The 24947-nt window shown below is 64.9% G+C and overlaps 2 protein-coding genes across 4 annotated transcripts; one reads left to right on the top strand and one right to left on the bottom strand.

Moving 5' to 3' along the window:
* Window positions 1–1503: 1503 nt before the first annotated feature.
* FURIN (furin, paired basic amino acid cleaving enzyme) lies at window positions 1504–20362 on the bottom strand. Of its 3 annotated transcripts, XM_065847551.2 has the most exons (17): window positions 20274–20312; window positions 16000–16051; window positions 12573–12923; window positions 9642–9740; window positions 8914–9009; window positions 8229–8357; window positions 7949–8025; window positions 7549–7637; window positions 7183–7355; window positions 6038–6250; window positions 5707–5807; window positions 5487–5590; window positions 5186–5303; window positions 4055–4234; window positions 3840–3964; window positions 3248–3364; window positions 1504–3176 (listed from the first exon to the last, which is right to left on the bottom strand). In XM_065847551.2, the coding sequence occupies exons 3-17, from the start codon at window positions 12750–12752 to the stop codon at window positions 2608–2610; spliced, it is 2370 nt and encodes a 789-aa protein (XP_065703623.1). In that variant the 5' UTR covers window positions 12753–12923; window positions 16000–16051; window positions 20274–20312; the 3' UTR covers window positions 1504–2607. The 3 variants fall into 3 exon arrangements, with proteins under 3 accessions (XP_065703623.1, XP_065703624.1, XP_065703622.1); XM_065847552.2 differs by lacking the exon at window positions 16000–16051 and having other exon boundaries at window positions 20274–20362; XM_065847550.2 differs by lacking the exons at window positions 16000–16051; window positions 20274–20312 and adding an exon at window positions 14970–15184.
* Window positions 20335–24590, top strand: MFAP1 (microfibril associated protein 1). Its single transcript, XM_065847878.2, has 9 exons — window positions 20335–20514; window positions 20591–20810; window positions 21434–21563; window positions 21812–21999; window positions 22463–22571; window positions 22640–22800; window positions 22974–23133; window positions 23722–23811; window positions 23923–24590. The coding sequence occupies exons 1-9, from the start codon at window positions 20436–20438 to the stop codon at window positions 24103–24105; spliced, it is 1320 nt and encodes a 439-aa protein (XP_065703950.1). The 5' UTR covers window positions 20335–20435; the 3' UTR covers window positions 24106–24590.
* The last annotated feature ends 357 nt before the right edge of the window (window positions 24591–24947 follow it).

Here is a 24947-nt window from a genome sequence, read left to right as displayed (position 1 = left end):
CTGCCCCAACCTGCAGCAGACACCAACCTGCTTCCAGCCTCCCTGCCCTGCCCCAGCCCAGGAATAGTTTTATTTTCTGCCTGAGCCCACCAGCGACATCCGCACACCCCAGAGACCTCACAGCACTTTCACATGCTCAGGAAGTGCTTTGCAAACCGGGACGAGGGGCTGCTGCTCCCCACCGCTGCATCGCTCCCGCATGCCCTGGTACCTCCCGGGCAGTGCAGAAGCCCTTCCCACCTGCACCAGGCTGCACTGGGACACCAGGCACCTCTGCAGAGGACACATGAGTCTGGGGCTGGGGTCCAGCCCCCTGTTGTGCGGGTCAGGACTGAGCTGCGATGCTCTGGAGAGTGCAGCAGCTCCTTCCCTGGAAGCCCTGACCACTGTGGCAGCAGGAAGGTCTCCCTGGGTCACACCACAGCTCACCCAGTTTCACATCCTCCACTGCCACCCACAGAGCCTGGCAGGGCCACAGCTTCTGCCCGCCCCCAGGCAGGACCTGTCCCTGCAGCCCCCACGGCAGTGCTCGCCTGCCCCCCACCCACAAGCTGCCAGCTTGGACACGCAGCCCTGTGTCCAGGGCTGACCAGGACCTGTCCCCAGCCTGGCGAGAAAAGGAAGAGCTGTCGGAGCAGTGCCTGCAGCCACTGGCACTGCAGGGAACGCACTCCCAACCACACGAAGCTGCTGCAGACACAGGTGCAACAAGGCCGAGGGCTCTGCAGAGCAGCTGCCCTGCGAGCAGGCAGAGCCCCACAGACCCTCCCAGGGAGCTGGGACCCTGCAGGGGCTTAGTGGAGCTGGACTGGGCCCCAGGCCTAGCCCCAGGGCTTCCCGAGGGGGTCCATGCTCCAGCTGTGGGGATGCTGGACGTGGGCATGCTGGACACGAGGGTGCTGGACATGGGGGTGCAGGGTGGGAGCTCAGCTGGTCCCAGGCTGTGGTGCAGAGGCTCAGCCCACATGCTCTAGGAAAGGGGTGTAAGTTCCCCCCAGCTCCCCCACCCACTGCACTCACCACAGCTGGTTCCAAAATTAGCTCCCATCTCTGCAGGTTCCAGATAAGCAGCTGGTTCCCATTGCTCAGGTGAGGGGGCTGGTCCCTATCTTGGTGCCAAGTCCCCACCATGTCCCCAGACAGCAGCCCCTGCTGAGCACCAGCTCCTGCCCACAGCCTGGGCAGGGCAGCATCTGGCTCTTGGGGCTCTTTACCTCCTGGGGGGCCTCTCTGTCCTGACTGTGGGCTGGGTGGGGACCTGGCCCTGCATTATCCTGCAGCCACACCACGGTGGGCTCCTGCCTGCACAGCTGTCACACACCCCAGCGAGCTGCCCCTGCCTCAGCTGCAGGCAGGGCCCCAGGCCCGCTCCTGCGGCTGTGGAGGGATGAAAGGACCCACAGGCCCAGGGCAGCAGTGGGGGGTGACAGACCCCAACCCTGACACTCCTGCCCCGCGGCCAGGCTGCCATCCTGGCACACAGAGCACAGGCAGCAGAGCTGGTTTGCATAGTTCTGAACATTTAATAACTCAGTCTCTCTAGCGTTATATCCACATCCATTAAATTAAAAACAGGCTCAGGAGGCAGCTCCCGGCTGATTAAATTACAAGAAAAAATTACTGTGCACCAAAAAGTTATTATAGAAAAATAGTCCTGTGGCCCCTGGCCGGCAGCTCCGTCCGCAGGGGCCGGGGCTGGCGGGAGCCCGTGCCACAGCCCTGGTGTGCAGCGGCGGACGGCGAAGGGGCTCACGGCACCGGCCCCCAGCCCGCGGGGAAGGGGCAGCAAGGGCAGGCGATGCCAGGAGGGGGCTCCAGCGGGGAGCATAACGGATTGTCACCAAGTGGGGGCAAGGCACATTGGGGGGCAGGGGCGTGGGGGCTGCAGGGATGCCAGGCTCTGCCCAGCACAGGCAGGGTGCAGGCAGAGCCAGGTCAGTGCAGGCACCGGCACTGCCCAACCGCCCCGGCCAGCAGCATGGGGGCAGCTCCACAGAGCGGGGTCTGTGTGAGGGGGTCCCTGCCTGCGGGGGCTGAGCCCTGGGCACAGGGAAGGGGCTGCTCTGCCCCATGCACTGGAGCAAGGGGCTCCTGTGTGCACCACAGGCAGCCGCAGTTGCGGTGCGATGTGTGGGCAGCGGGCAGGCAGCAGCGCTGAGGCCTGGCCGTTATTGCTGTTGAAGGGCACAGGTGGGGTGGACAGGCCCACGGGGCAGCGGGGAGCTGGGCGCAGGCAGAGGCCCAGGGGTGCTGAGGGCAGCAGGGGGACGCTGTGCTGCAGGGGGGCTCAGGCCAGTGACAACCCAGAGAGCCCCAACTCATGGGATCCCCAGCAACAGCCACCTGCCTGGGGTAGGGGATGCGGCTGCCAGTGCTGGGCCAAGAGAGATGGTGCAAGAGTGGGACGGTGCCGAGCGGGGGACGGTGCTGGCAGAGCCGTGCCCGGCAGCCCAGGCCAGGGCTGGGGGACAGTGCCGGCGGATGGGGAGCCCTGGGCTGCTGCGCTGTGGGAGGGGACGGGACGGGGACAGAGTCTGGGGCCCCTCGACCTCGCCTGCCCCGGCCCCGCGGTGCTGGGCAGGGAGGAGGGAGGGGCAGGAGGGCTCATCAAAGGGCACTTTGGTCTCTGATGAAGGCAGTCCTCTCACTGTGCGCCTCGTTCTCCTCACCGTCCGACTCTGAGGGGCCTTCCTCCTGCCAGATGTCAGAAGGAAGCCCCTTGTAGGAGATGATCCCGCTGTCCAGGGCATAGACCTTCACGCCCCGCAGGCTGAAGCCTGAGCGTGCCTGCAGCACCAGGAAGACAGTGATGAATATGATGACAATGAGGACACAGCTGAGGCTGGCAATGAGGACGGGCAGGTTGGCTGCAGAGGGGGTCTCGGCCAGCCCCTCGCCGTCTGCCAGGGCAGGGGACGCGCGGCTGCTCTGTGTCTGGTGGGAGCAGGAGAGGTCCAAGCTGCTGAAGTGCGAGTGTGCAGGGCAGGTCAGGCACTGGTTGGGGCCAGGCCCCACGCAGGTGGCGCAGGAGGGGTGGCAGGGTAGGCAGAGCTGGGGGGCGATGGGCTCCACGCTGTTCTCCAGGCTGTAGTGCGTGCTCTGGACGCCGGGCGCAAAGCCGGGAGGGCAGCGTTTCAGGCAGCTCTTCTGGTGCAGGTAGTAGCCCTCCTCGCAGACTGCAGAAACACAGGGTCAGCGTGGCCAGGGGGTGCCCGCGCCCGCATCCCCCTTCCAGCCCCACACTCACCCACACAGGTCTGGCTGGGGGTCAGGGTCTTGCAGCCGCTGCTCTCCAGTTGGTTGGAGAGGCTGGGGGACTCAGTGGCTGTTCCGTACAGCACCAGCGTGAATTTGGTCAGCGTGCCTGCCACAATACAGGGTGAGAAACATGGGGTGAGAAGCACCAACACGGGGTGAGGAGCAACAACATGGGGTGAGGAGCACTGACACCTGCAAGGCCACCCATGCTGGGGACAGGTGCAGGGAGGGGGCTTGCACTGGTCCCCAGTATGGGCTGTCAGGAACAGCGGGACTGTACCCACTGCCTGGAAGACGCCTGACATGGGACTGTGTCCCTGCACAGGGCTGCCCACAGAGCACGGGGGCCAGGCTGGCTGGCATGGGGTCACCTGCTGCCCCAGAGCCCCGCTGCCCTTCACTAGCTGTATCCCCTCCCACGTGCCCAGCTCCAGCCTCCCTCCTTGGTCACTGCAAAGCATCCGAGCTGCCAGCATTCCCCTCAGCCCAGGGGCACCGGGGGACACCAAGTGCCCACACTGTTCCCGCTCCTGTGCTGGGCTGAGGGAGGCAGCAGGGAGGTGAGGCTGGCCTAGCCCTACCGTAGTTGTTGGCATCACTGGTGTTCTCGATCTCCAGCACCCATTCCCCGGACGGGTCCTCGTCCCATGAGTGTGTAGTCATGAAGGCCCAGTCGTTGAAGCCATCGGCTGAGAAGTCGTGGGGCCTGGGCAAGAGGGGACAAGAGGTGAGTGCTGGTGCCCTGCAGACCCACATGTGCCAGCCCAGGCCTGGGTCCCCCCAGCCCAACACGTACCTGGCAGCCAGGAGGGTGGAGCGGGTGCCCATGGGGCTGACCAGGTGGATGGCCAGGTCCCCGCGCCGGTTGTAGGACAGTGTCAGCCTGGCCTGCGCGTGCTCCAGCCGGCTGATGTAGTTGGCTTTCCCCAAGCAGGCGTCCACCTTCCGCCGCACCTCCAGGCGCTTCCCGATGTCCCTGCCCAGGACAGGCAACAGTGAGCCCAGTCCCAGCCTGGGGACACACAACAAGGCACCCTGGTCCCCACTCTTCACTGTGGGGCTTTGCAGCTGCCCTGGGAACCGGGTGCTGTGCCCCAGGGTGGCTGGAGCCAGAGGCAACGAGGCAGCGGCTTTGGGGCCCCTCTCCATCCCAGACAGGGTGCAGGCAGCAGACAGGGAGTACAGGCAGTGGACGAGGTGCAGGCAGTACACACAGCAGACGGCCCTGCCCTGGTTCCCACCAGGTTGCTCTGCTCACACGTCCTGCCTGGTGCTGCCTCCCCGCTCGCAGTCTGTGCCAGCCCTGAATGGGCCCTTTCTTCCCCCATTGTGGGGCCGGCTCCACCCTGAATGGCGCAGCCAGGGACAGGACAGATGTGGCTGTCCCCATTCCACTGCTCGTGTGCAGCTCTCCCCACTCCGGGCCAGCCCGGGTGCCAGCGCAGGACACGGGTCACAGGGAGGGGAAGGGCTGGTCACAGCGGCTTGGGCAGGGCCCAGCCCTAGCTCCCTCCATGCCCAGAGACATCCCCCAAAGAGCCCTGGGGAGCGTCTGTCCACACACGAGACTCGGCACACACTGCACTGTGGCAGCCACGGCCAAGCAGAGTAAAAGGAGCTTCTGTCCAGCCCTGAAAAGCCCCTCTGTCTGGGGATGAGTTGCACTGGCGGCTCCCAAACCACAGCAACCCAGCCCAGCCCCAGCAGCAGCGGGCATGCACAGCAGCTGATGTTGGTGCTGGCTGAAGGCACCTTTCCCAGCTCTCCCCAAGCTCTCGCTGGTGGACAGCCTGGGGTGTCAGGAGCAGCTCAGCCCCACGGATCCTCCCCACTCCCAGCCCTAGACTCAGAGGTGCTCAGGCTTCAGCACGGGACCGTGTACAGGGCAGATGCGTGGTGATGTCCCCCTGGGCTCACCAGCCCTTACTTGGGCTCCGTGAGGATATCGATGACACATTTCCTCTGAGGTCCCACTGTGGTCCAGTTCTTGGCCAGGCTGACCATGGCCCCAGCGTCCAGCAGGCCATAGCCATATGAGTGGCTGACTGCAGACAGAGAAGACAGAGACGGGGTCAGCACCGCTCCTGGGGCCCCCAGGGGACACGTGCCTTGGCGTACCGCCTGGCTCACGGGGCCTCCTGCCTCCTCCAGCCCCCTGGGCTGCCGGGGTGCTCTACCTCAGCACCCTGGGAACGGGAGCCCCTGTTCCATCCCTGACACCCCGGTACCTTTGCGGCCGACACCGTTGGTAACCCAGTCGTTGGCATTGAGGTGAGCCGGCTTTGACGTATGCACCACCAGGTGCTGCATGTCCCGCCAGGTCAGGTTCTTGCTGCGGGGAGACATGGGGCTCAGGCACCGGCATCTCCCAGCCCTGGTAGGTCCCCGGTGCCCTGCGGGGCTGGCACAGCCTTCCCCAGCACAGCCTAACGCTGTGCCCACCCTTACTTGGCTTCCAGGGCGAGGGCGATGATGCCCGCGGCCAGGGGCGCCGAGGCCGACGTCCCTGTGTGCGATTCAGTGCATTTCTGCCGGAGGTCAGTCGTTACCTGCAAGGAGGAGTGCGGGGGTAGGAGCCACTCGGGGGCCAGGGCAGGCAAGGCAGAGCCTCCATGCACGAGTTTCTCTCCTGAAGCCCCAAGCTCAGAAGCCCCAGAAGCAGCCAGCGGCAGCACCGTGGCCAAGCAGGGCCAGTCCTGCTCCCAGCACCATGGCCCACTTGGCTTTGGAGGGCCGCCCCCTGATGCCCTGGCCTGCAGACCCCCCAACCCCGACTCACGATCTGCTTCTCATTCTGATTGCCGCTGCTGTAGGTGGTGGCGAGGGTGGATGAGCAGGCCTCGCTGTACCAGGGCACGTTGCCGTACTGCGTGGTGCTGCTGATGGACAGTGTGTAGATGCTGTTGGTGTAACCGTCACAGTTGCAGCTGTCGTGCTCGCGGCCCCCGTTCCCGGATGCCCAGACGAAGATGGAGCCCAGCCCCCCTCGGCCCTAGCAACAGAGGCAGGGTGAGGGGCAGCACCGGCGGCATCGCACTGCTGTGGGCTGGGTACCACAGGGGACGGCAGACGAGGGGACGGTGCCGGCCCCAGGGCTCTTCCAGCCTGAGCAGGAAAATCTGAGCAGATGCAGCGAGGACAGTGGGGGACAGCAGGATGTCACCAGTCAGATGCTGGCCTGGGCGCCCGGCACCGCCAGCCCTCAGCACTGCCATGCCCAGGAGATGCCACGGCAGCTCTGCAGGGGCTGCCCCAGCAGGTCTGGCACTGCCTGGTGGGAGCTGTGCCAAAGGTGGGCTTCCAAAAACCCCATGTTTTTGCTGTTCAGAAATCACCCAGGCTGACTCTGCCCAGATAGGATTTGCAGCTGCTTGGTCCCACTGCCGGAGCTCGGCACAGTAGCCCCAGCCAGCTGCTCGGCACCAAAAGCTGCAGCCGCGCTCACAGCGTGTGACAGTGCTGTCATGGCACACAGGGTGGGTCTGCCTGCATGCCCTGCACAACACGTGTCTTTCCACTTGTCTGAACCCTGCAGGCTGCAACATGGCCACACCAAGGCACCGGCTGCACCCACAGGGCTTGGGGCTGGGGAAGGACGGGCAGAGGGTGAGTGGCTGGGCCCAAAGTGAGGCAGGGACCAGCACAGGCCTCCAGACCACAGGGAGGGACCATCCCATGCAGGACTGAGCAGCTGCTCCCTGAGCAGGGAGGACAGAAAGGTGAGACGCGCCCTGCCCAGGAGGAGCCCTGACTCAGCTATAGCACAGGAACAACAGGAAAAACCAACAGAGCCTGATCCTGGAGATGGGCTGGAACAGATGGCTCATCCTGAGGGCCGGGACAGTGACTGGGCAGGTAGAGCAAGGGACACCCAGGGGAATGGTAGGAGCTTGGCCGGCACTCCCAGCACACTGCCCTGCTCACCTGGCTGACCCCGCGGAAGAACGCCTCCTCCGCCAGCCGTGCTGGGCCATCCACTGTCTTGCCGTCGTCCTCGGGGCCCCAGCTGGCACTGTAGATGTGGATGTGGTTGGGGTTGAGGCCCAGGGAATGGGCCTCCACAGCGTCTGTCACCTCCCCGTCCAACATGCGCACACCTGGGGCCAGAGAGCAGAGGTCAGGACAGGGGACGGGGCAGGGCAGTGAGAGCCCCGGCCAGCACTGCCCCATGCTAAGGGCTGCCACAGGCTGCGTGTGACTGGCCAGCAGGTTGACACCCCAGCACAGCCTGCTCCTCTGCCGTGGTACCATGGAGCCAGTGCAAGCCAGTGCAGGGCAGGGCACACCCACCTCCGATCCTGGCGTTGTACGCCACGCCGACACCGCAGATCCCGTTGTTTGCCACGGCAGCAACTTCCCCGGCACAGCGCGTGCCGTGTCTGCAGCGGAACAGCACCAAGCACACTCAGATAAGGCACAGGGAACACAGGGCTGGAAACTGGCAGCCAGAGAGAGCAGTGCCCAGGCTGCCTCCTGTCCCCCCAAACAGGGCAGCCAAAGGCTCCTGGGGCTCCCCTGCCCACCCTCCTGCTGCAGAGGTAGCCCCAAAGCATGCTGCTGGCACTAGAAAGAACGTGAAAGGCTTTCTCCATGGGGGAAATGAGCTGCCACCTCGTCCCCTCCCGCCTTCCCTAGGGCTGGCACTGTGTCCCTGCATCATTGGGCTCTGCCACCCCTGCCTCTGCCTCACCTGTTGTCGTTCATCTGCGTGTAGCGCGGCTGTGGGTCGGGGTCCTGGTCGTTGACATCAAAGCTTGCCCCTGGATCCTGGAACACAGATCTGGCAGCTGAAGACCATCTACTTCGGCCATCAAGCCCCACTGCCATGCCTGTGCTCTGTGCCCCCGGGCTGGGTGCTCTGGTCCTGCCTCCATTGCTCTCCTCGATGTCCCACCACAGCAGGCACCAGCACAGACGGGTTCCCCGGCACACCACCCACAGCATCGCCCTGTGGCATCACCCGCACTCACGTAGTTGCCCTCCAGGTCAGGGTGGTTCTTCTCGATGCCGTCATCCAGGATGGACACCACAATGCCCTTGCCCGTGTACCCCTGTGCCCAGGCCTGTCGCACGTTCAGGTCCCGCTGGTTTGTGTTGTACTGCCAAGAGAGGCCCTGGCAATAGGTGCTGCGCCCAGCCACTGGCACTGCCTGGTAGGGGGCCAGACCCCTGGCTGTGAGGGCAGGTGACAGGCAGCCCCACCCTGCTCTGCTGTGGTGGGGATGAGGAAACCCCAGGGGACACGGGTACAGAGGGCTGGCATGGTGGCCAAGGAGCACTGCTCCGAAGAGAGACCGAGCCCCAGACTGTGTTGGGGCCCCGCAAATGCAGCTTCCTCTGTAGACCTCAGCCCTAGTCCTGCGGCACAGACAGACACAGCACAGACCCCACCCCTGGACCAGGTCAAGGGCTGTGCCCCCAGCCCGGCCCCAGCTCCCCCCTCCCCGGCAGGGAGCTGCAGCTCCACCAGCTCGGCCTCTTCCCCCGCTGTCCCCAACACAGCACCAGGCAGCTCCCCAGGTTCTTCCACTTCCCTGTCATCAGCCTGGCTGGCAGAGCTGCCTGACAGCCGTCCCTCGGTGCCACATCCATCATCCCCAGAACCTGCCATCCGCTGCCCTGCAGCTGCCTGCTCCCCTCGCACCCAGCACTCACCAGGTACCACTGCTGCGGGAACTTGGGGTCCGTGGGCTCCATGAACACGTCTCGCTTGGTCCTGCGCTTTGCCACCTGCTGCTCCAGCCACTGCACCTGGGGGCAGAGAGGCCATGGGGCTCCCACACCTGCCTTGGCCACTCATGCCGTGCCAGCAGCCCCCAGGCCCCGGCCAGCTGGCTGCCTGGAGGGGCTGCCCCCAGACACATCACAGCCTCTGACCCCGCCAGAGCCACTGCAGCATCAGACTGTTCCTCCTGGCCTCCCCTGGCAGCCGAGCCGGGTGGCAGTGCCATGTGTTCCGTGACAGGCTACGCTCCAGCAGAGCACGCAGGTCAGGGCACAGAGTTCTGCCATGCAGCCGGCTCTGCCAGCACCACAACACGCCATGCACCCTGCCAGTGCACCGAGCCCTGGGCTGGATCCGGAGATCACGGCAGGGCAGCCACACCACCACGGTGGGACCTGGCACTGCCCTGCACACCCTGCCCGTGTGTGAGGACAGAGCGGAGCAGAGGCTGTCCCACACCCTGGGGTCACAGCCCACAAGATGGTGACACTGGTTCTGCCAAACCCTGCCCTTGCTGGCTCCGTGCTGGGCTCCCACCTGGCTCTGCCATGGGCCCTGGTGCAAGGGGCTGGTTCCAGGCAGCTCAGCACTGGCTCACAAGCCATGTGTGGTGGCCAGGGGCACAGCTAGACCCCACGGGCCCCCCCCACCCACATACCTGCGGCTCCCTGGCCAAACGGCTGTGCCAGGGCTGGTGGGGCGAGAGGGAACGCTTCACCACACCGCTGTGCCGGAAGTGGTAATAGTCACCAAAGATCTGCAACAGAGCAAGGAGCAGGATGGAGAGGAGAGCCCTGTCTCCCCAGTTCTCCGTCCCCCAACCTGTAAGCCCGAGCTGGGGCTGCCACAGGCAGGCTGGGCCACCCCAGAGCAGTTGCTGGGGCCAGCGTCTGGGTGCACAGAACAGGATCTCCAGCAAGGGGCTGAGGCAGCTGTGGAGACCTTGGGGACACAATGACATGATCTCAGACAGGAGCAGCCCCAGCCAAGGAGCTGAGTCCCAGTGCAGCTCCCACACAAGGAGACAGCCTGGCTGGGGCAGGATGGAGCTCAGCAAAGCCTGGCTGGCCAGGAGGCCACACAGCTGCCCAGACAGTTATTTTTAAACCCCAAAGCCTCTCCAGCACTCTAATTTCCCTACCCCCTCCTGCAGGTCCCCAAAGCTGGCCAGGGCCCAGGAGCTCCCAGCCCAGCAGCCGAGCACCCGCCCTGTCCCGCTGGGAGCCACAGAGACTGAGCCGCGGCCACAACGCTGCGAGGACACAGGGAGAGGACATCTCACCCTCCACTGCCCAAGGCTGCCACAAAACAGTTTGATTGCAGTTAACGAGCTCCCTCAGGCTTATCAGAGCTCTGCAGATGTGCCACCAGCCCAGCCAGCCAGGAGCCAGCATGTGGAGCCGGGAAAGGTGCACCCGCTGAGCAGCACCCTCAGCACTGCCAGCATCGCTGGGACAGACACAGGCCTGTTCCCCACATATCATGTCCCCCAGCAGCTCAGAGCACCCGGGAGGTGCTGAGGTAAAAGGCTCTGCTCTGGGCTGGCAGAGGGGAAGGGAGCTGCAGGCTCGCTGCCCTCCTCAGCATCCCCACATCTCCTGGGCTGAGGACAGAGCCCAATTGTTCCCACAGGCAATGTCGGCTTGGCCTGGTCATCCATGGGTTCAGGTCTGCAGAGTCACTGTGGTGCAGCAGTAGCCAGCTGGCCCACACACTCCCACCCTCATCCCCACACCCCTGTCCTCAGTGAGGGCAGATCTGCTCCCTGCCCCGTGTGTCCCCTACAGGGAGCAGTGTCAGTTCAACCCTCCCGCCCCAACTTCCTGCCATGGCTCATGGCCACCCCAGCCAGCCCTCTGACCCACACCCACCCAACACTGTCCTTTGGGTCCCCCTCAGGGCCACTGGCACCAGACGCAGGCTATGGAACCTCTCTGTGGGAGGCACCACTGGCCCGGGGGCTGCCTACCCCCCCAGCCCCACAGGGAGCACGGCAGGACACCCGGCTGGCAGACAGTGTCCAGAGCCCAGTGCGACTGGGATCAGCTCAGACAAGGGCCCTGGGGGCCCCTCACTGGGGCACTGCCAGAAGCAACCAGTCCCCACTCCAGTCTGGCTGCTGCATCCTGTCCCAGTGGCTCAGCCCCCGAAAAACATCCCAGCAGCCCAGCCCTATCCCACGGCACAGACACCAGGATGGGCTCCAGATGGGAGAAAATGTGCCCAGCCTAGTCTTGTCCCACACTACACGTGGGTCTCTGCCTGCAGGTGCTGCCCCGCTGACAGCTCAGTGGGCTGGCAGAGTCGGGGAGAGGTGCCAGCCCCTGGCACAGGACGGATGGCACAGTGAGAAGGTGGGTGTGGCCAGGCAGAGCTGGCACAGAACCACCATGGCTCTTGGGAACAGACCCCAAACAGGGCCGGGCTCCTCGCTAATGCACTGGCCTTGCGCAGCCCGACAGGCAGCCCTGGGCTGGGGGGACACGGCCCAGAGCCCGGTGTCCCTCAGCCCTGGGACCTGGCATCGCAGTGTGATGGGAAAGGCTGATGGCACCTCAGTGCAGGGCTGCTCTCAGGCAGCAGGACCAGACACCCTGAGGCTGCAGGGACAGCCACCTTCCCACCCCCCTGCAGCAGCTGCTCGGTCGAGGTCCTGACACCGCAGCACCAGTTGTGCAATTTCCTCTGGGATTTTGCCCTGCACTTCCTTTCTGCAGAGCCAGCCCAGCCTGGGAGCACCGCACTCTCAGGGCAGCAGACCCCCAGCACAGCACAGCATGGGCTCTGCTCTGCCAGCGCCAGCCTCCCCTTGCTGGAGCAGGGCCCATCCAGCTCCCCGTGCCCGTGGGAGAGCCTGGGGAGTCAGGCCCTGCTGAGGCTGCCAGGAGGAGAGTGCCACAGAGCTCCTCACACTGGGGACAAGGCCAGGAATAGCCAGGACCGCAGGGAATACAAGTGGCCCTGGTTCCTCTGCCATCACTCCATCCTTCCCAGTCCACTGCCACGAGGCACCGGAGGTGCCGGCCCAGCACAGCCACGTGTGCTGCATCGTCCCTCCATGGGCTGAGGGCAGAGAGCTGAGAGCAGTGGGGACCTGGGATATGCCTGCTGTGATGGCAGCTCTGGGCTGAGGACACGTGGTTGCTGTCAGACCAGCTGCTCTGGGGACACCCCAGGGTGCTGCCGCCGCCCAGCGGTGCAGAGGCCATGCCACACCAGGCAGCTCGCTGCGGGAGCACCAGCAGCAACCGGGACCCCTCCCCTGCTCTGCCACTGCAGAGCACCCCCAATTTCCTTACACTGGGATGGGCCTCTCCCCCTTCAGCCCGCAGAGCGTGCCGTGCCGTGTCATGCCATGCCACCAGACCGGCCAGCTGGTTGGCAGCATCCAGCCAAGGACCGATGACTGCCCTTGGGTCAAGCAGTGGATGCTGGGAGGTTGTAGCAAACAGGCACAAATGCAGCAGCCCTGCTGCCAGAAAGAGCAGCCCCTGAGCCGGCTCCAGGGCCGAGCCCTGTGCCAGCCCAGACAACGGCAGGGCCAGCAGAGGACACAATTTCCGCAGGGAGAAGGAAGTGCGGGACTTACCGGGCCCAGGTTGAGGAATCCATGCTTCCTGGCCAGCCTGTCAGCCTCCTGGGGCCCTGTGGGGACGAGCACGGCCCAGGTGTTGGTGTAGATACGCTGAGCCAGCACCTCCTGGGCCAGGAGAGTGAGGGCAACCACCAGAGTCCAGAGCAGGAGCAGCGAGCAGGGCCTCAGATCCATCAGAGTATCGGGGTTCCTCTGGCTGGGGAGCAGGAGGGTCCTGGGAGCGGCGGGTCCAGCAGCCGCCCTGTGTCAGCACCCCAGGGTGTGCCGGCCTCTCTGCTCAGCCCCAGAGAGCATGGGGACCAGCCTGCGGCAGCCGGGACAGGCCGTCCGGAACAGCAGCACGATCTGCAGAGAGACCCAAGAGTCAGGCCCAGGGGCACGTCTCCTCAAACCCAGAGCGCTCAGGCTCCACCAGGCCAAGCCACAGCTCCAGCACCGGGCAGGGACCCCAGCACATGGCACCACTTCCCACCACAGCTCACAAACAGCCACGCAAGACCTTGGACCCCGAGGAGCGGCTACGCAGGGTGGCCCGGCACAGAGCTGCTGTTTACCTTCCCTATTGCCCAATGTATACTTATGCTCCGTGCTTACAAACAGGGAGACAGTGGGAGCGAGAAGGGCACCAAAGGAGGCAGGCAGGAGGCATGGCCAGGGAAGCTCCACAGCAGACAGGAGCCCCTTCTCCAACCCGGAGGGGACCACTGGGGCACGGGGCTGGGAGCAGCCAGGACGGGATGCCGGCCTCTCCAGTCCCAAGGGCACACCGGAGATGTCCCCAGATGCTGCACGAGGGACCTCAGCTAACTGGGAGGTTGGAAGTAGGAAGGCCAGGGAGAGCAGAGACCCAGCCCCAGCACCTCCACAGCCAGCGAGTAGGCGATGCCTGGTGGCAGTGCCAAGCGCCGTGCTGCCTGTCACTGTCAGCAGCTCTGCTCTGCCCTTCCTCCGGAGCACAACATGGTGACACCGGTGTGACTCATCTTCACAACAGACAGAGAACCAGCACAGAGACCAGGAAAAGGGCCATGCCACCACCTCCAGCATGCACCCAGGGACTGGCACGCAGGGATGCACCCTGCCAGAGGGCAGACATGAAAAGCTGTGAAGGTGGGTGGGGAGTAGAGCAAGGAGAACCCATCCAGCACAAACAAGCCCAGGACAGGACAGTGCCAGTGTGAGCTCCACGCACAAAGATGCAAACAGTCCCTGAAATATCCAGTCATGTTTCAGAGACAGTGGGGAAGAGGAGAGCTGGCAGCGCTCAGCGGAGCCCCATCCCCTTCTGCAAGCAGCGGACACACCAAGCAGGGAGCCTGTGGCACTGCCAGGGAGGAGAGCAGCTCCTGGCAGCTGTCAGAGACCCCAACCGCAGGCTGCAGCATGGACAGTGCCGCGATTCAGGCAGCTGCAGCTCCCCTTGGCGACCAGATCTCAGCCGGCTGCAGGCTTGGCCACCCTGTCAAGGGACTCAGAGCCACACGTACACACCAGAGGCTGGATCAGAGCGTCCCAGATTGTGCCAAGGCCCACAGTTTCCAGTAGGAAAAGCTCCTGGAGCACCCAGGGAAGGGGAAAAGCTGCCACGTGAAGAGGGACAGCAGCATGCACAGCACAAGGGGACTCTGCCACAGCCAGCCTCCATGCCAGCACCTCGGCCCTGCCGCAGGTCCCAGCGCCGAGCAGCCTCCCCCGCCTTGCTGGCCCTAGAGCCAGCAGCTACCGCGCTCCCCGGCAACGACCGCTCCACGTGGGGACACGGCTGCAGTGCCCCCTCCCCAGCTCCGGCACCTAACACCAGCTGCGCCGGCACAGCCGGCCCGGCTGGCTCCCTCTGGCCAGACACTATAGCTCTGCTGCGCCCCGGTCCTGCCTAAAACCTCGGCCCGTCCCTGGGGCAGGAGGGGGAACAGGGGCAGCGGAACAGCCCCGGGCTGGACAGGCCAGCCCACACAGCGCGGTGTGAGCGGGAACAGCACCGCCGACCAACGCTCCCGGCTCCCCTGAGCAGGACACTGCCCGCGGCACCGGGTACCCGGCGGCAGCCGGGATCCCCCGGCCCCGCCGGCGGCCCCACACCCGCGGCCGAGCCCCGGGGCTGCGAGGGCGGCCGGGCCGGGCTGGCCCCGCGGGGCGGCGGGACTGGGCCCGGCCCCCTCCTGCCCTCGTCTCCGGCCGGCCCCGCCGCCAGCCCAGCCCGCTCCCGCCGCCCCGGTGCCGCCGCACACGGCCTTTGCCCCCGGGCCTGCCCGCCCCGAGCCCGGGGCTGCCCAACGGCCGCGGCGCCACCGGCCGCCCCCGCCCGGGGTCCGTTCCGGCTGGGCCACCCCAGCTGTCAAACCGCCGGCGCCGACGGGTCGAGCCCTCCCGGCCGCGTCCCCTGGCCCTTACCGCGCGGCCTGCCCGCTCCCGTCCCGCCGGCGGCCGGGCCCGTCTGGCGGCGGCGCCGCGTCACGCCGCGGGGCGCCCGGAGCGCCCGCCCCGGAGCCGGGCCCGGCCCAGGCAAGGGCGGCCGGGGCGGCCCGGCGGGGCCGCTTGTTTACGCCGAGCAGCTGTCAGCGCCGCCCCGCCCGCCACCGGCCCGCACCGACACACCAGCCCCGCGCGGCCCGTCCCGGCTCCGCTCGGCGGCGCAGCCCGGCCCGGCCCGGCGCGGCACGGCCGCCGCTCCGCCGGGCGCCGCCGGATGCCGTCACCGCCGCCCGCCCCGCCCGCCGCCGCCGAACCGGCGCCGCCAGCGCCCCGCTTCCCCGGGCACCCCCGCACCCCGCGAGAACCGGGGCCGCTCTCCCCCGGCCTGGCCTGGGGAGACCCACCCGCGGCTGGCACCGGGCATGGCCAGGGCTCGGCACAGCCTCTTCCCGGTACCCACCGGGGCTGCCCGTGCGGCCAGAGCGGGGCAGCTGGATCTGCCCGGGAGAGCCTGGACCCCCTTGGGCGCCGGCACCAACGGGGGTGCAGGGGTGCCCGCAGAGAGGGGCACCCCAGGACACCTCGTCTCGCGTCCCTGCACACTGGGCACGGCGGGCAGCCGGTGGATCTGCGGTGGGGCTGGCGGGACACAACCACAGCGACTGGTCCAGCCGAAGCACCGCCAGAGCGGGGTTCCTTGGCCCAGCTGGCAGCAGCGCTGGACTCCCCATGACATCCGTACTGTGGGGGCTGCTGCCTGGGCCAGCGCGCAGCAACTGGACAAACTGTCTGGAAAGAAGCAACACAAGGAAAATCCACCCACTTTCAGGCTTCAGGACAGAGACTTCCACCGAGGAGAGAAGGTGAGAAGTGAATTGTGGTTCATCACACCTTTGGTCATTCGTAACAAACAATATGCTTTTGTCTCTCACATGCACAGGATCATGTCAACAGCAACGCCAAAACCAGGGCAAGAGCAAAAAGCAAAAGCAGCAGAACCCAAACTGACCTGAATCCTCCGCACCTCAGCAGGGTCTGGGCAGCCCCGGGTCCTACAGCTCCTTACAGAGAAAAGGAAGTCACTCGGATATCATGATGGAGATCATGAAGCACTAGCAATCGCACAGGAAACAGTCACCTTGGTAACTGAGATGCTGAGTACAGCCCAGAAAATCTGGCACATGGCAGGTTTTTCTGTTAAACTGGGTTAGTTCTGCAGGGCAGGCACCCGGCTGCAGCGTTCCCAGGCCAGGCCAACCCCGGTGTCCGGCCTCAGAACCACCACGGGGGCTGCCATACCCCAGGACCCCGTGTGGGCCCGAGGGGGCCCTGGCTCCCCATGGACACATGGCACTTACTCCAATCGCCGTGGCCTAGTCAGGAGCTGTCCCTGGCAGGCCCTGGGCGCACAGCCCAGCCTAGGGAGCCCCGCCGAGATATATGGAGGGCACGTGTGCCAGGGGCAGGTCCCGAGCCAGACCCTGGCCTGGGAAGGGCGGTGGGCAGGCTGGCTGGCTGCCCCCGCCTGCTCTTCAGATGCCTCATGTAGGCGCTGGCAGCCGTGCCTGGGCAGGTGACAAGCTGCTGCACCTGGCGCCTGTGACATGTCATGCTGGGGAGAGGAGCTGACAAAGGGCCTTTGTCATGGAGGCTTAGCTGGGTGCCACAGGGCGTGCGGGCAGGAAGAACCTCTTACATAAAACGCTTGCGTTGGACCTGCACACTGACCTGTGCCTGCCAAAGACAATGCCTGTGATGGGGGCATCTGGCTGCAGGACAAAGCTACAGAGAACAGGATCTGCTTTCAGGGAACGCCGGGGCTGGGAGGGAGCAGAGAGCAGGACCACCAGGATGGATTCGAGCAGCTGCTGTCCCCCCACCTTACGGGGCTGCTCAGTATTGCTCTCCTTGGCCACTTAGGGGGCAGCGAAGGGGCGAAGCAGGAACTGCAGCCACATCCACCAGGATCACAAACCCTCTTCTTGGGCATTTAACCATTTGAGCCATCATTTGCAGGTATCTGCACACGCCAGGAGCCAACCCAGAGCAGCTGCTTTGTGCAGTGCTGTCCCGCACACCAGCAGCACACTGAGCGCCACCCAGCAGCTCTCAGCGAGGTCTGCCCTGCCTGGCCATGGCCACTGCATCCCCACAGCCCACACCACGGCACAGACATCCGCGCTCCTCCACACCAAACACGCTATGCTGCATGGCCTGGCACCACACGACAACCAATAGAAACCAACTTTCATGGAAAAATCAGGTCAATTTTTGGCTTTTGGGTTGCAGAGATTGCACAAGCTCCAACAGTGACGCAACTGCCCATCTGCCCAAGAGTTCTGGGAGGCAGAACAGTGGTGGGGCTGCACCCCTGCCCGCAGGCACCTCGGGAGCATGGGGACACAGCACGACCGCAGCCCCAGCAGAGCAGGGAGCCAGCGGAGGAAGGGCAAAACACTGAAGAAAACAACAGGCAACAGTGACAGCCAGAGGGACCAAATCAATAATAAAATGTTTCCCTGCAGCACAGCACCCACTCTGCCCCCAACCAGGGCTGGCGCAAGGCTGAGCCTGCAGCCCTGCAGCTGTGCTGCACACACATATCCCCACTCCCACCCCCTATCCTGAAGCTCAGGCCACAGTCCCCTTCACCTGGAGTGTCCCTGGTCCCTCTCCTCTGCTCCCCTCACTGCTGGATTCTGCTGGCAGGTTCCTGGGAAGGCCCCGGTGCCCCGGGTGCTGCACAGGGTCCCACCGGCTGGAGCAGCTCTGTTCACAGCCTCACTCCCAGACACAACATCTCACTGCGGTCACACGCGGGGGACACGATGCCCAGCGCGAGCAGCCTGACCTTGCCCTGCGGTACAGCTGCAGACACAAACAGCAGTGGCTCAGGGCGATTCTGTAACTTTATCTGCTGTTGACTTTGTCATCAGCAGCTGTAGCACTGCCAAGGTATCAACCCACAGCACTGCCCATGCATCGCGTTCTGCCATCACCTGTCCCCCTACCACGGCAGTTCTGCACATGCGGAGACATCTTTGCCTGGCCCCAGCACCGTAGGGTGCCTGCAGCACTTGGGGGGCTCCACACAAGCAACACACACAGAACACAAGTACACGTGTGCAGTGAACACCAGGCAGAGAGCCCACCCTGGCCCTCAGTGAGACCTGTTTTCTCGGGGCTCTGGTGGGCTGGGAAGGGGGTGCATAGAGACCCATGGATTTCTCCCCAGCGGTGCATACCAACACAGACACAGTAATGGAGCCCCGAGCTGGCAGGCACAGGTTCTCATCAGCACAGTGCCAGGGCACTGAGGAGCAGCCAGGCCGTGCCAGGCACTGGCCATGCCGTGGGCTGGCTCCCAGGAACACGGGGCTCAGCTGTCCACCCTGTAGAGTCGCTGCACTGGGGAGGGGGGGCTGCCATGTCCCCAGGGTCCTGGTATGGGCAGGAGCAGAGCCACAACACCCCCACGCACCCCACGCCGTGACAGGCACTGCAGGGCTGAATCTCCCGCAGCTGCCACTGCTCAGACATGCTAGTTTCTCCAGCTGGGCTGTGCCTCTCGTGGGATGTAGGTGGAAGGGACATGTTACAGGCTCAGGGCTGCTCCTCGTGGGGCCTGTGACACCCGCAGTCACGGAACTGAGCTGGGCTGTAACAACATTTCCCTGTTTGCTGAGGTGTTTAGCTTTGCTCCACCTGCGCAGGACATGATCTGCTTTGTGTGCAGCTCCCAGCCGCCCTTCAGCTGGCATGTCTGATTGTTTCTGAGTCGTGTCCCAGCTCACTCCTCGCCAGGGCAGCACAGGACTCGTTAGGTGGGAACACTCTGTGACAACCCTCACGATTAACATGTCACCAGATGACCCAATGCAGAGCAGGAGCAAAAAATGTCATCTGCATGTAGCAGACAGAAACACCCGAACAACCTCTGGCTTACCCCTGGGCGAGGCTGCAGAGCACCACGCGTTGCTGCAGAATTACAAAGCTCTGATGCCTTGGCCATGAAGGCAAACCACAGACACAGGTCACCAGGGCGGCCCCACCACACCCTGGGGTGTCCCAGCTGCAGTGGGAGGGGCTGAGGGGGTCCCTGGGAGAGCCCTCAGCTCTGTAAGGCCTCAGCGCGGGAATGAGGTGTCCAGGACAGTGGGAGGTCCAGCAGGGAGACCCCCAGCACCAGCACCAGGCCCATCCTACACAGCCATGGTTCCAGCAGCACGGGGTCACAGCCCGGGCTGGCCCTGGGCCCTCTGCTGCTCAAATCCCCCTGCGCTGGCGGACTTCCCCACAGCTAAAACCTCTTCCTCTCTTTCAAGAAGGTGGCACAGGATGGCAGAGGTGGCTGCGGCCACTTGTGACAGAGTTTTGCCCAACTTCAAGTGAAATCTGATCTGCAGCTGTGTCAGCGTGGGGGCAGCTCATGGAACCAACCGCTCCCAGCTCTGCCCTTGCTTCCCTCTGCAAAACCTCGGGGCTGACGTCTGCTGGTGCGGGCAGCCACAGCCCGATGGAAAACCCCTCTCACCTGCCACGAACCAGCCCCAGCCCCAGCCCTTCCTGGCAGAGACGCCACCTCGCCAGTGCCAACGGGAAGCTCAGGGGCTCCCCGCGCCTTGCGCCGGCAGAGGCTGCTGTTGCCCCAGCAGCAGCCCGGTCCCCGGCACCGGCCGCCCCACGGCTGCGGGGGACCCTTGTCCTCAGTGCTCGGGGGCCGGGCGGCCGCGCTGGGGCTCGGCGGGGCCGGTGCCGGCACGGAGCGGGTGACGGGGCTCAGCCCCGCCCGGCGCAGGCAGCAGCCGCCAGCAGCCCCGGCTCAGCCCCGAGAGCGGCGGGGGCAGTTCCCGCAGGGCGAGCTCCGGTAACGCTCCCGGAGCCGGGAGGCAACAAGCGAGGCCGGGGCTCCAACGCCAGTGCCCCGGCCGATGCGGGACCGGCGGGACGCGGCCAGAGGCCCAGGCGAGTCGCACCCCACACGGGGCTGGGCCGGGCAGGGGGACCGTGCCCGGTGCTGCCCCCGCCCATGGGTCCCGCCTGGCATTGCCGTGCAGTGCCGGTGCCTCGGTGTGCGGGAACCACAGGGAGAGGAACCTGACCCGGCCGGGGGGAGCGCGGGGCCACCGGCCGTGCCCGAGCGCCCGAACACCGGGGACACCCGCCTGCCCCTGCCCGCCCGCGGAGCTCGGGGCGGTGACAGCGCCCGGCCCAGCCGGGAGCGCTCGGCGCGGTCACCGGTGCCGCCTGTCCCCGCCCCCGCAGCGGGGCCCGGGAAGTTACCCCACATCTGGCGTCACCTCCGGTCCTTCGCCGCACGCCCGTGCCAGCTTCCGCTTCCGGCGGAAGTGGAGCCGCAGTTGCTGTTCCGGGTGAACGGCTCCGCGGAGCTGTTGTCAGCGGCCGCTGCTCCCCAGGCCCGTCCGGCCCGTCCCCGTCGCCACCATGTCGGTCCCCAGCGCCCTCATGAAGCAGCCGCCGATCCAGTCCACGGCGGGCGCCGTGCCCGTCCGCAACGAGAAGGGTGAGCGTGCGGGCGGCGGCGGGGCCGGCTCGGCGGGGAAACACGGGGCCGCGGGTGACGGCTTGGCCGTCCGCAGGTGAGCTCTCCATGGAGAAGGTGAAGGTGAAGCGGTACGTGTCGGGGAAGCGGCCCGACTACGCGCCCATGGAGTCCTCGGAGGAGGAGGACGAGGAGTTCCAGTTCATCAAGAAAGCGAAGGAGCAGGAGGTGGAGCCCGAGGAGCAGGAGGAGGAACTCGCCAACGACCCCCGGCTGCGGCGCCTGCAGAACCGCATCGCTGAGGACGTGGAGGAGCGGTGGGTGCTGGGATAGTGAGGAGCTGCATCCCTGCGGGTTTGCTCTGGCAAGGGCTGGGGTGGCCGGACCCCGTTCTGCCACCCGGGCAGGAGGAACGACAGGAACGCCGGGCAGAGCCTGGGCACACTGTCCAGGCAGCATGGGGGAGTCTCTGACTGTGCTCACAGACGTGCTGTGCTGCACTTCGGGTGTTGGCTCTGCCCTGAACTGCCCGTCCAACCCACAGTCACAGTTTTCCAGGGCACAGCCCTGTGTCCAGCTGCAGTCGGGGAATGTAGGTGAAAACAGGCTCTGAATGCTCTGCTGCGGCTTAGGATGGCAGGAAGAGCCGGTGGCACCTGCCATGTGCTCTGGGCAGGGAGTAACTGAGTACTATTGGCACCCTCCTGTGGAGCTGCTGCTGCTGCTGCTTTTGGTTCCAGAGACAGGGAGGTTTGCCCCGAGAGCTCCTGCCTGCTTGGGGCATGGCCAGGGAGAAGCCGCTGCTTCCCAGGCTCTGCAGGCTCCTGGGGGAGAACGTGGGGTCTGCCCACGCACAGCCTTGTTAGGAACTGTTCAAAAATCAACTTCTCGCAGCCCCTTTGTGTTCAAAGTGCTGTCATTTCACTGGGGTGTGTTGCAGGCTGGCGAGACATCGTAAAATCGTGGAGCCTGAAGTGGTTGGAGAAAGTGACTCCGAGGTGGAGGGGGAGGCCTGGCGTCTGGAGCGGGAGGACACAAGCGAAGAGGAGGAGGAGGAGATCGATGATGAGGTGTGCTTGCAGAGCCAAGTAATGGCACAGGCCTGAACTGTGTGTCTGGTGGAGCTGGACAAGTGTCACAACTGCTGGGTCACCGTCCTCTGTGTGGGATGGGATACCTGGAAAGGCCACCCTGCACCTGAAGGGACAGATGTATTGTCTCACAGCCAACACTCCTGACACAGCACAGTTTGGACAGGAGGGCGGAGAGACGCGGTGCTTGGCCTGTTTGTCTGACTCCTCTCATTTGGCTCCATCAGGAGATCGAGCGTCGGCGTGGGATGATGCGCCAGCGAGCGCAGGAGAGGAAGACAGAGGAGATGGAAGTGATGGAGCTGGAGGACGAGGGTCGATCTGGAGAAGAGTCAGAGTCTGAGTCTGAGTACGAGGAGTACACGGACAGCGAGGATGAAATGGAGCCGCGTCTCAAACCTGTCTTCATCCGCAAGTGCGTGACACAGCCGCGCAGGTTGGACACGGGAGCTGAGGGCTGAGCTCTCTGAGGGCGTCTCTGCGGGGCCTCCTCTGCTGCGAGGCAGTGCAGTGGCAGGTGGTAGGCTGGCGGGTCACAGGTCGCACGCTGGTGTGCGCAGTGGGGCAGTGTGGAGTGATCCCAGCACCCACAGCCCCTCCCCAGGTCTGGGGTCACCACAGGTCACAGCATGGTTTGCCGGAGTCCTGAGGCAAGTGCCAGGCAGTGGCACAGGGAGGGTGCTGGTGAGCTGTGCCCCACAGCTGGGGCTTGGTCACCCACTGCAGCCCTGGTGTGGGGACACTAGGCAAGGAGGGCCCTGGGACTGGACCGGTCACCAGGGAGGTGAAGGCTGGCAGTGGCCACGGGCCAGGAGGGTTTTACCAGCAGCTGGGCATTGGTGGGGCCCGGGGAGGGCTGAGGCTGTGTCCTGCCGCAGGAAGGACCGGATCACGGTGCAGGAGCGGGAAGCAGAGGCACTGAAGCAGAAGGAGCTGGAGCAGGAGGCCAAGCGGATGGCAGAGGAGCGGCGCAAGTACACACTGAAGGTGCGGAGGGGGGGCTGGAGGTGTGTGGGGACAGTCACCCCAGCAGCTGAGCCTGGTCCTTGCTGCAGATTGTTGAAGAGGAGGCAAAGAAGGAGTTTGAGGAGAACAAGCGCTCCCTGGCAGCACTGGATGCGCTCGATACAGATGATGAAAATGACGAGGAGGAGTATGAAGCCTGGAAAGTACGTGAGCTGAAGCGCATCAAACGGGACCGCGAAGAACGAGAAGCGTAAGTGTTATCTGCCTAAAGGCGAGGCCGAGCCCCTGGGCAGCTTGGTCTGAGATGAGCCAAGTGCCCTGAGCCCCCCTGCTGTTACTCCCCATGGTCAGCGACACATGGGACAGTGGCAGCTCACAGGGTGCTCGGGGAGCCAAGACCTCACAGGGTTTCTCTCCCCCCAGCATGGAGAAGGAGAAGGCAGAGATCGAGCGCATGCGGAACCTGACAGAGGAGGAGCGCCGCGCCGAGCTGCGCGCCAATGGCAAGGTCATCACCAACAAGGCGGTGAAGGGCAAGTACAAGTTCCTGCAGAAGTACTACCACCGTGGCGCCTTCTTCATGGTGAGTCTGTTGTGGGCTGCACGAGATGTGGGGATGGTTCCTCCCTGCTTGAGACCTCCATGGTGTCCCAAGGCCAGGGGCACCCGCCGCCCCCTAGGATGGGGGTGCGCTGGGACAAGAGCTGGCCCTTGAGGCAGCGCAGGGCTGAAGTGAGGGGTGACCTGGACAGGGGCAGCTCTTGTGCAGACAGTAAGCGGTGACAGCGTGGTGGCACTGCCAGGCACTGGCCACAAGCCCAAGCAGGACAGGCGCAGTTCGGCTGGAGCTGGCCCACGCTGCTGCAACAGCGCATGTGAGGTTGAGGGTTCCCAGCCGAGGCAGCAGAGCTGTCCCTGTGCACTCATGGACCTGCCAGTGCTGAGCTGGCTCCATGGGGGCCACAGCTCTGGAAAAGTGGCCCAAGGGCCCAAGCAAGGCTGCCAGGGGCAGGCCTGGGGGACAACGCGTGCATCTCCACCTTCGGCAGTATGTTAATGGGACTTCAGGCACCGCAGCAGCCCCAGCAGAGCAGCAACATGGGCATGCTGGTGGCTCTGCCTCACTGCCACCCGCCACTGGCACTGACTGAGCAGGCTTCTCCTCTGGCAGGACGAGGACGAGGAGGTGTACAAGAGGGACTTCAGTGCCCCAACACTCGAGGACCACTTCAACAAGACCATCCTGCCCAAAGTCATGCAGGTGGGTGTGCTGGTGAGGGCGCCAGCCTGCATGCTGCACCAAGCGGTGGGGAAACAGCAGGTCCCTGTGCCCTCCCCAAGTAGCTGCTCACTAGCTCTTTTGCTTCCCCAGGTGAAGAACTTCGGGCGCTCGGGGCGGACCAAGTACACACACCTGGTGGACCAGGACACCACGTCCTTCGACTCGGCCTGGGGCCAAGAGAGTGCCCAGAACACCAAGTTCTTCAAGCAGAAAGCAGCGGGCGTGCGCGACGTCTTTGAAAGACCCTCTGCCAAGAAGCGAAAAACCACCTAAGGCAGCGGGCAGAGGGGGAGGGCACTTCCCTGCCAGCACCAGGACAGAAGGATGCAGTGCTGTGCAGGACTGTGGTTACAGGCCCTTTCTGTCCCCACGCCACACCTGCCCTGTTGACAGCACGTCCTGCTCCCTGCGCTGTGCAGGGCTGGCACTCGCTGCCCAGGTGCCACAGAGGACAACGGCCTGACCGTGCTGGCCAAGCTGTGGTCACCCCACTGTCCCACCACCAGCAGTGCCAGGGGGGCTGTGTGGAAGTAGCAACACCCCCAGCTCCAGCACACCGGACCCAGAAGGAACTAACAGACTTCTGTGCCTGTCTGCTCCACAGCATCTCCTGTTCACTTGTACTTTCCCCAGTGTCAGTTTGGGCCCTTTTTTGGTGCAGAACAGCGGTGACCCCATCTCCTCACCCTGGTTCTGCAGGCCTGGGATTTTCTACCTGTGGGGGGGTTGGTTTGATTAAAAGTGGTTGTTTTCTTACACATTCTGGCCCTGGCGTCTGTGGAATGTGCTGTCCTGTTCTGCACCCTCCTGTGAGCCAGCACAGGCTGCCACAGCCCAGGAGGTGCCGGCCCAGGGCAGCTGTTACTGTGCTTGGCTTGTCACTGCTCCCTTGCCCTCAAGCCAAGGGCTGCAGTTCCCCGCACCAGAGCCATGCTCCCCCAGGACAGAAAACACGAGGTTGCTGCTGCTGCTTCTGGGAGGCAGCGCCGTCCCACAAGCCCCGTTAACAAAACACACATTTCCAGGGCCCGACAGCTCACCAGAGCAGGTAGTGGGGGTGCAGACAGCTAGCTGCACCTCTAGGCTAGTCCCTGCCTGTCCTGCGGCCACCCCTC

Source organism: Patagioenas fasciata, chromosome 12 (assembly GCF_037038585.1).
Source record: "Patagioenas fasciata isolate bPatFas1 chromosome 12, bPatFas1.hap1, whole genome shotgun sequence".
NCBI classification, from domain to species: domain Eukaryota; kingdom Metazoa; phylum Chordata; class Aves; order Columbiformes; family Columbidae; genus Patagioenas; species Patagioenas fasciata.
Note: the sequence above shows the minus strand (reverse complement) of the source record. Positions and strands in the feature narration are given on the sequence as shown.

What these genes read in the sequence shown, in the direction of transcription:
- FURIN (XM_065847552.2), bottom strand. Translation starts at nt 12,752, where the DNA reads ATGGATCTGAGGCCCTGCTCGCTGCTCCTGCTCTGGACTCTGGTGGTT. An exon ending in TCTTCCGCGGGGTCAGCCAG is followed by an intron (nt 6,251 to 7,182) that starts GTGAGCAGGGCA and finishes CTCTGTTGCTAG; the next exon opens with GGCCGAGGGGGGCTGGGCTC. An exon ending in GATATCCTCACGGAGCCCAA is followed by an intron (nt 4,235 to 5,185) that starts GTAAGGGCTGGT and finishes TGTCCTGGGCAG; the next exon opens with GGACATCGGGAAGCGCCTGG.
- MFAP1 (XM_065847878.2), top strand. Translation starts at nt 20,436, where the DNA reads ATGTCGGTCCCCAGCGCCCTCATGAAGCAGCCGCCGATCCAGTCCACG. An exon ending in GCCCGTCCGCAACGAGAAGG is followed by an intron (nt 20,515 to 20,590) that starts GTGAGCGTGCGG and finishes GGCCGTCCGCAG; the next exon opens with GTGAGCTCTCCATGGAGAAG. An exon ending in GCTGAGGACGTGGAGGAGCG is followed by an intron (nt 20,811 to 21,433) that starts GTGGGTGCTGGG and finishes GGTGTGTTGCAG; the next exon opens with GCTGGCGAGACATCGTAAAA.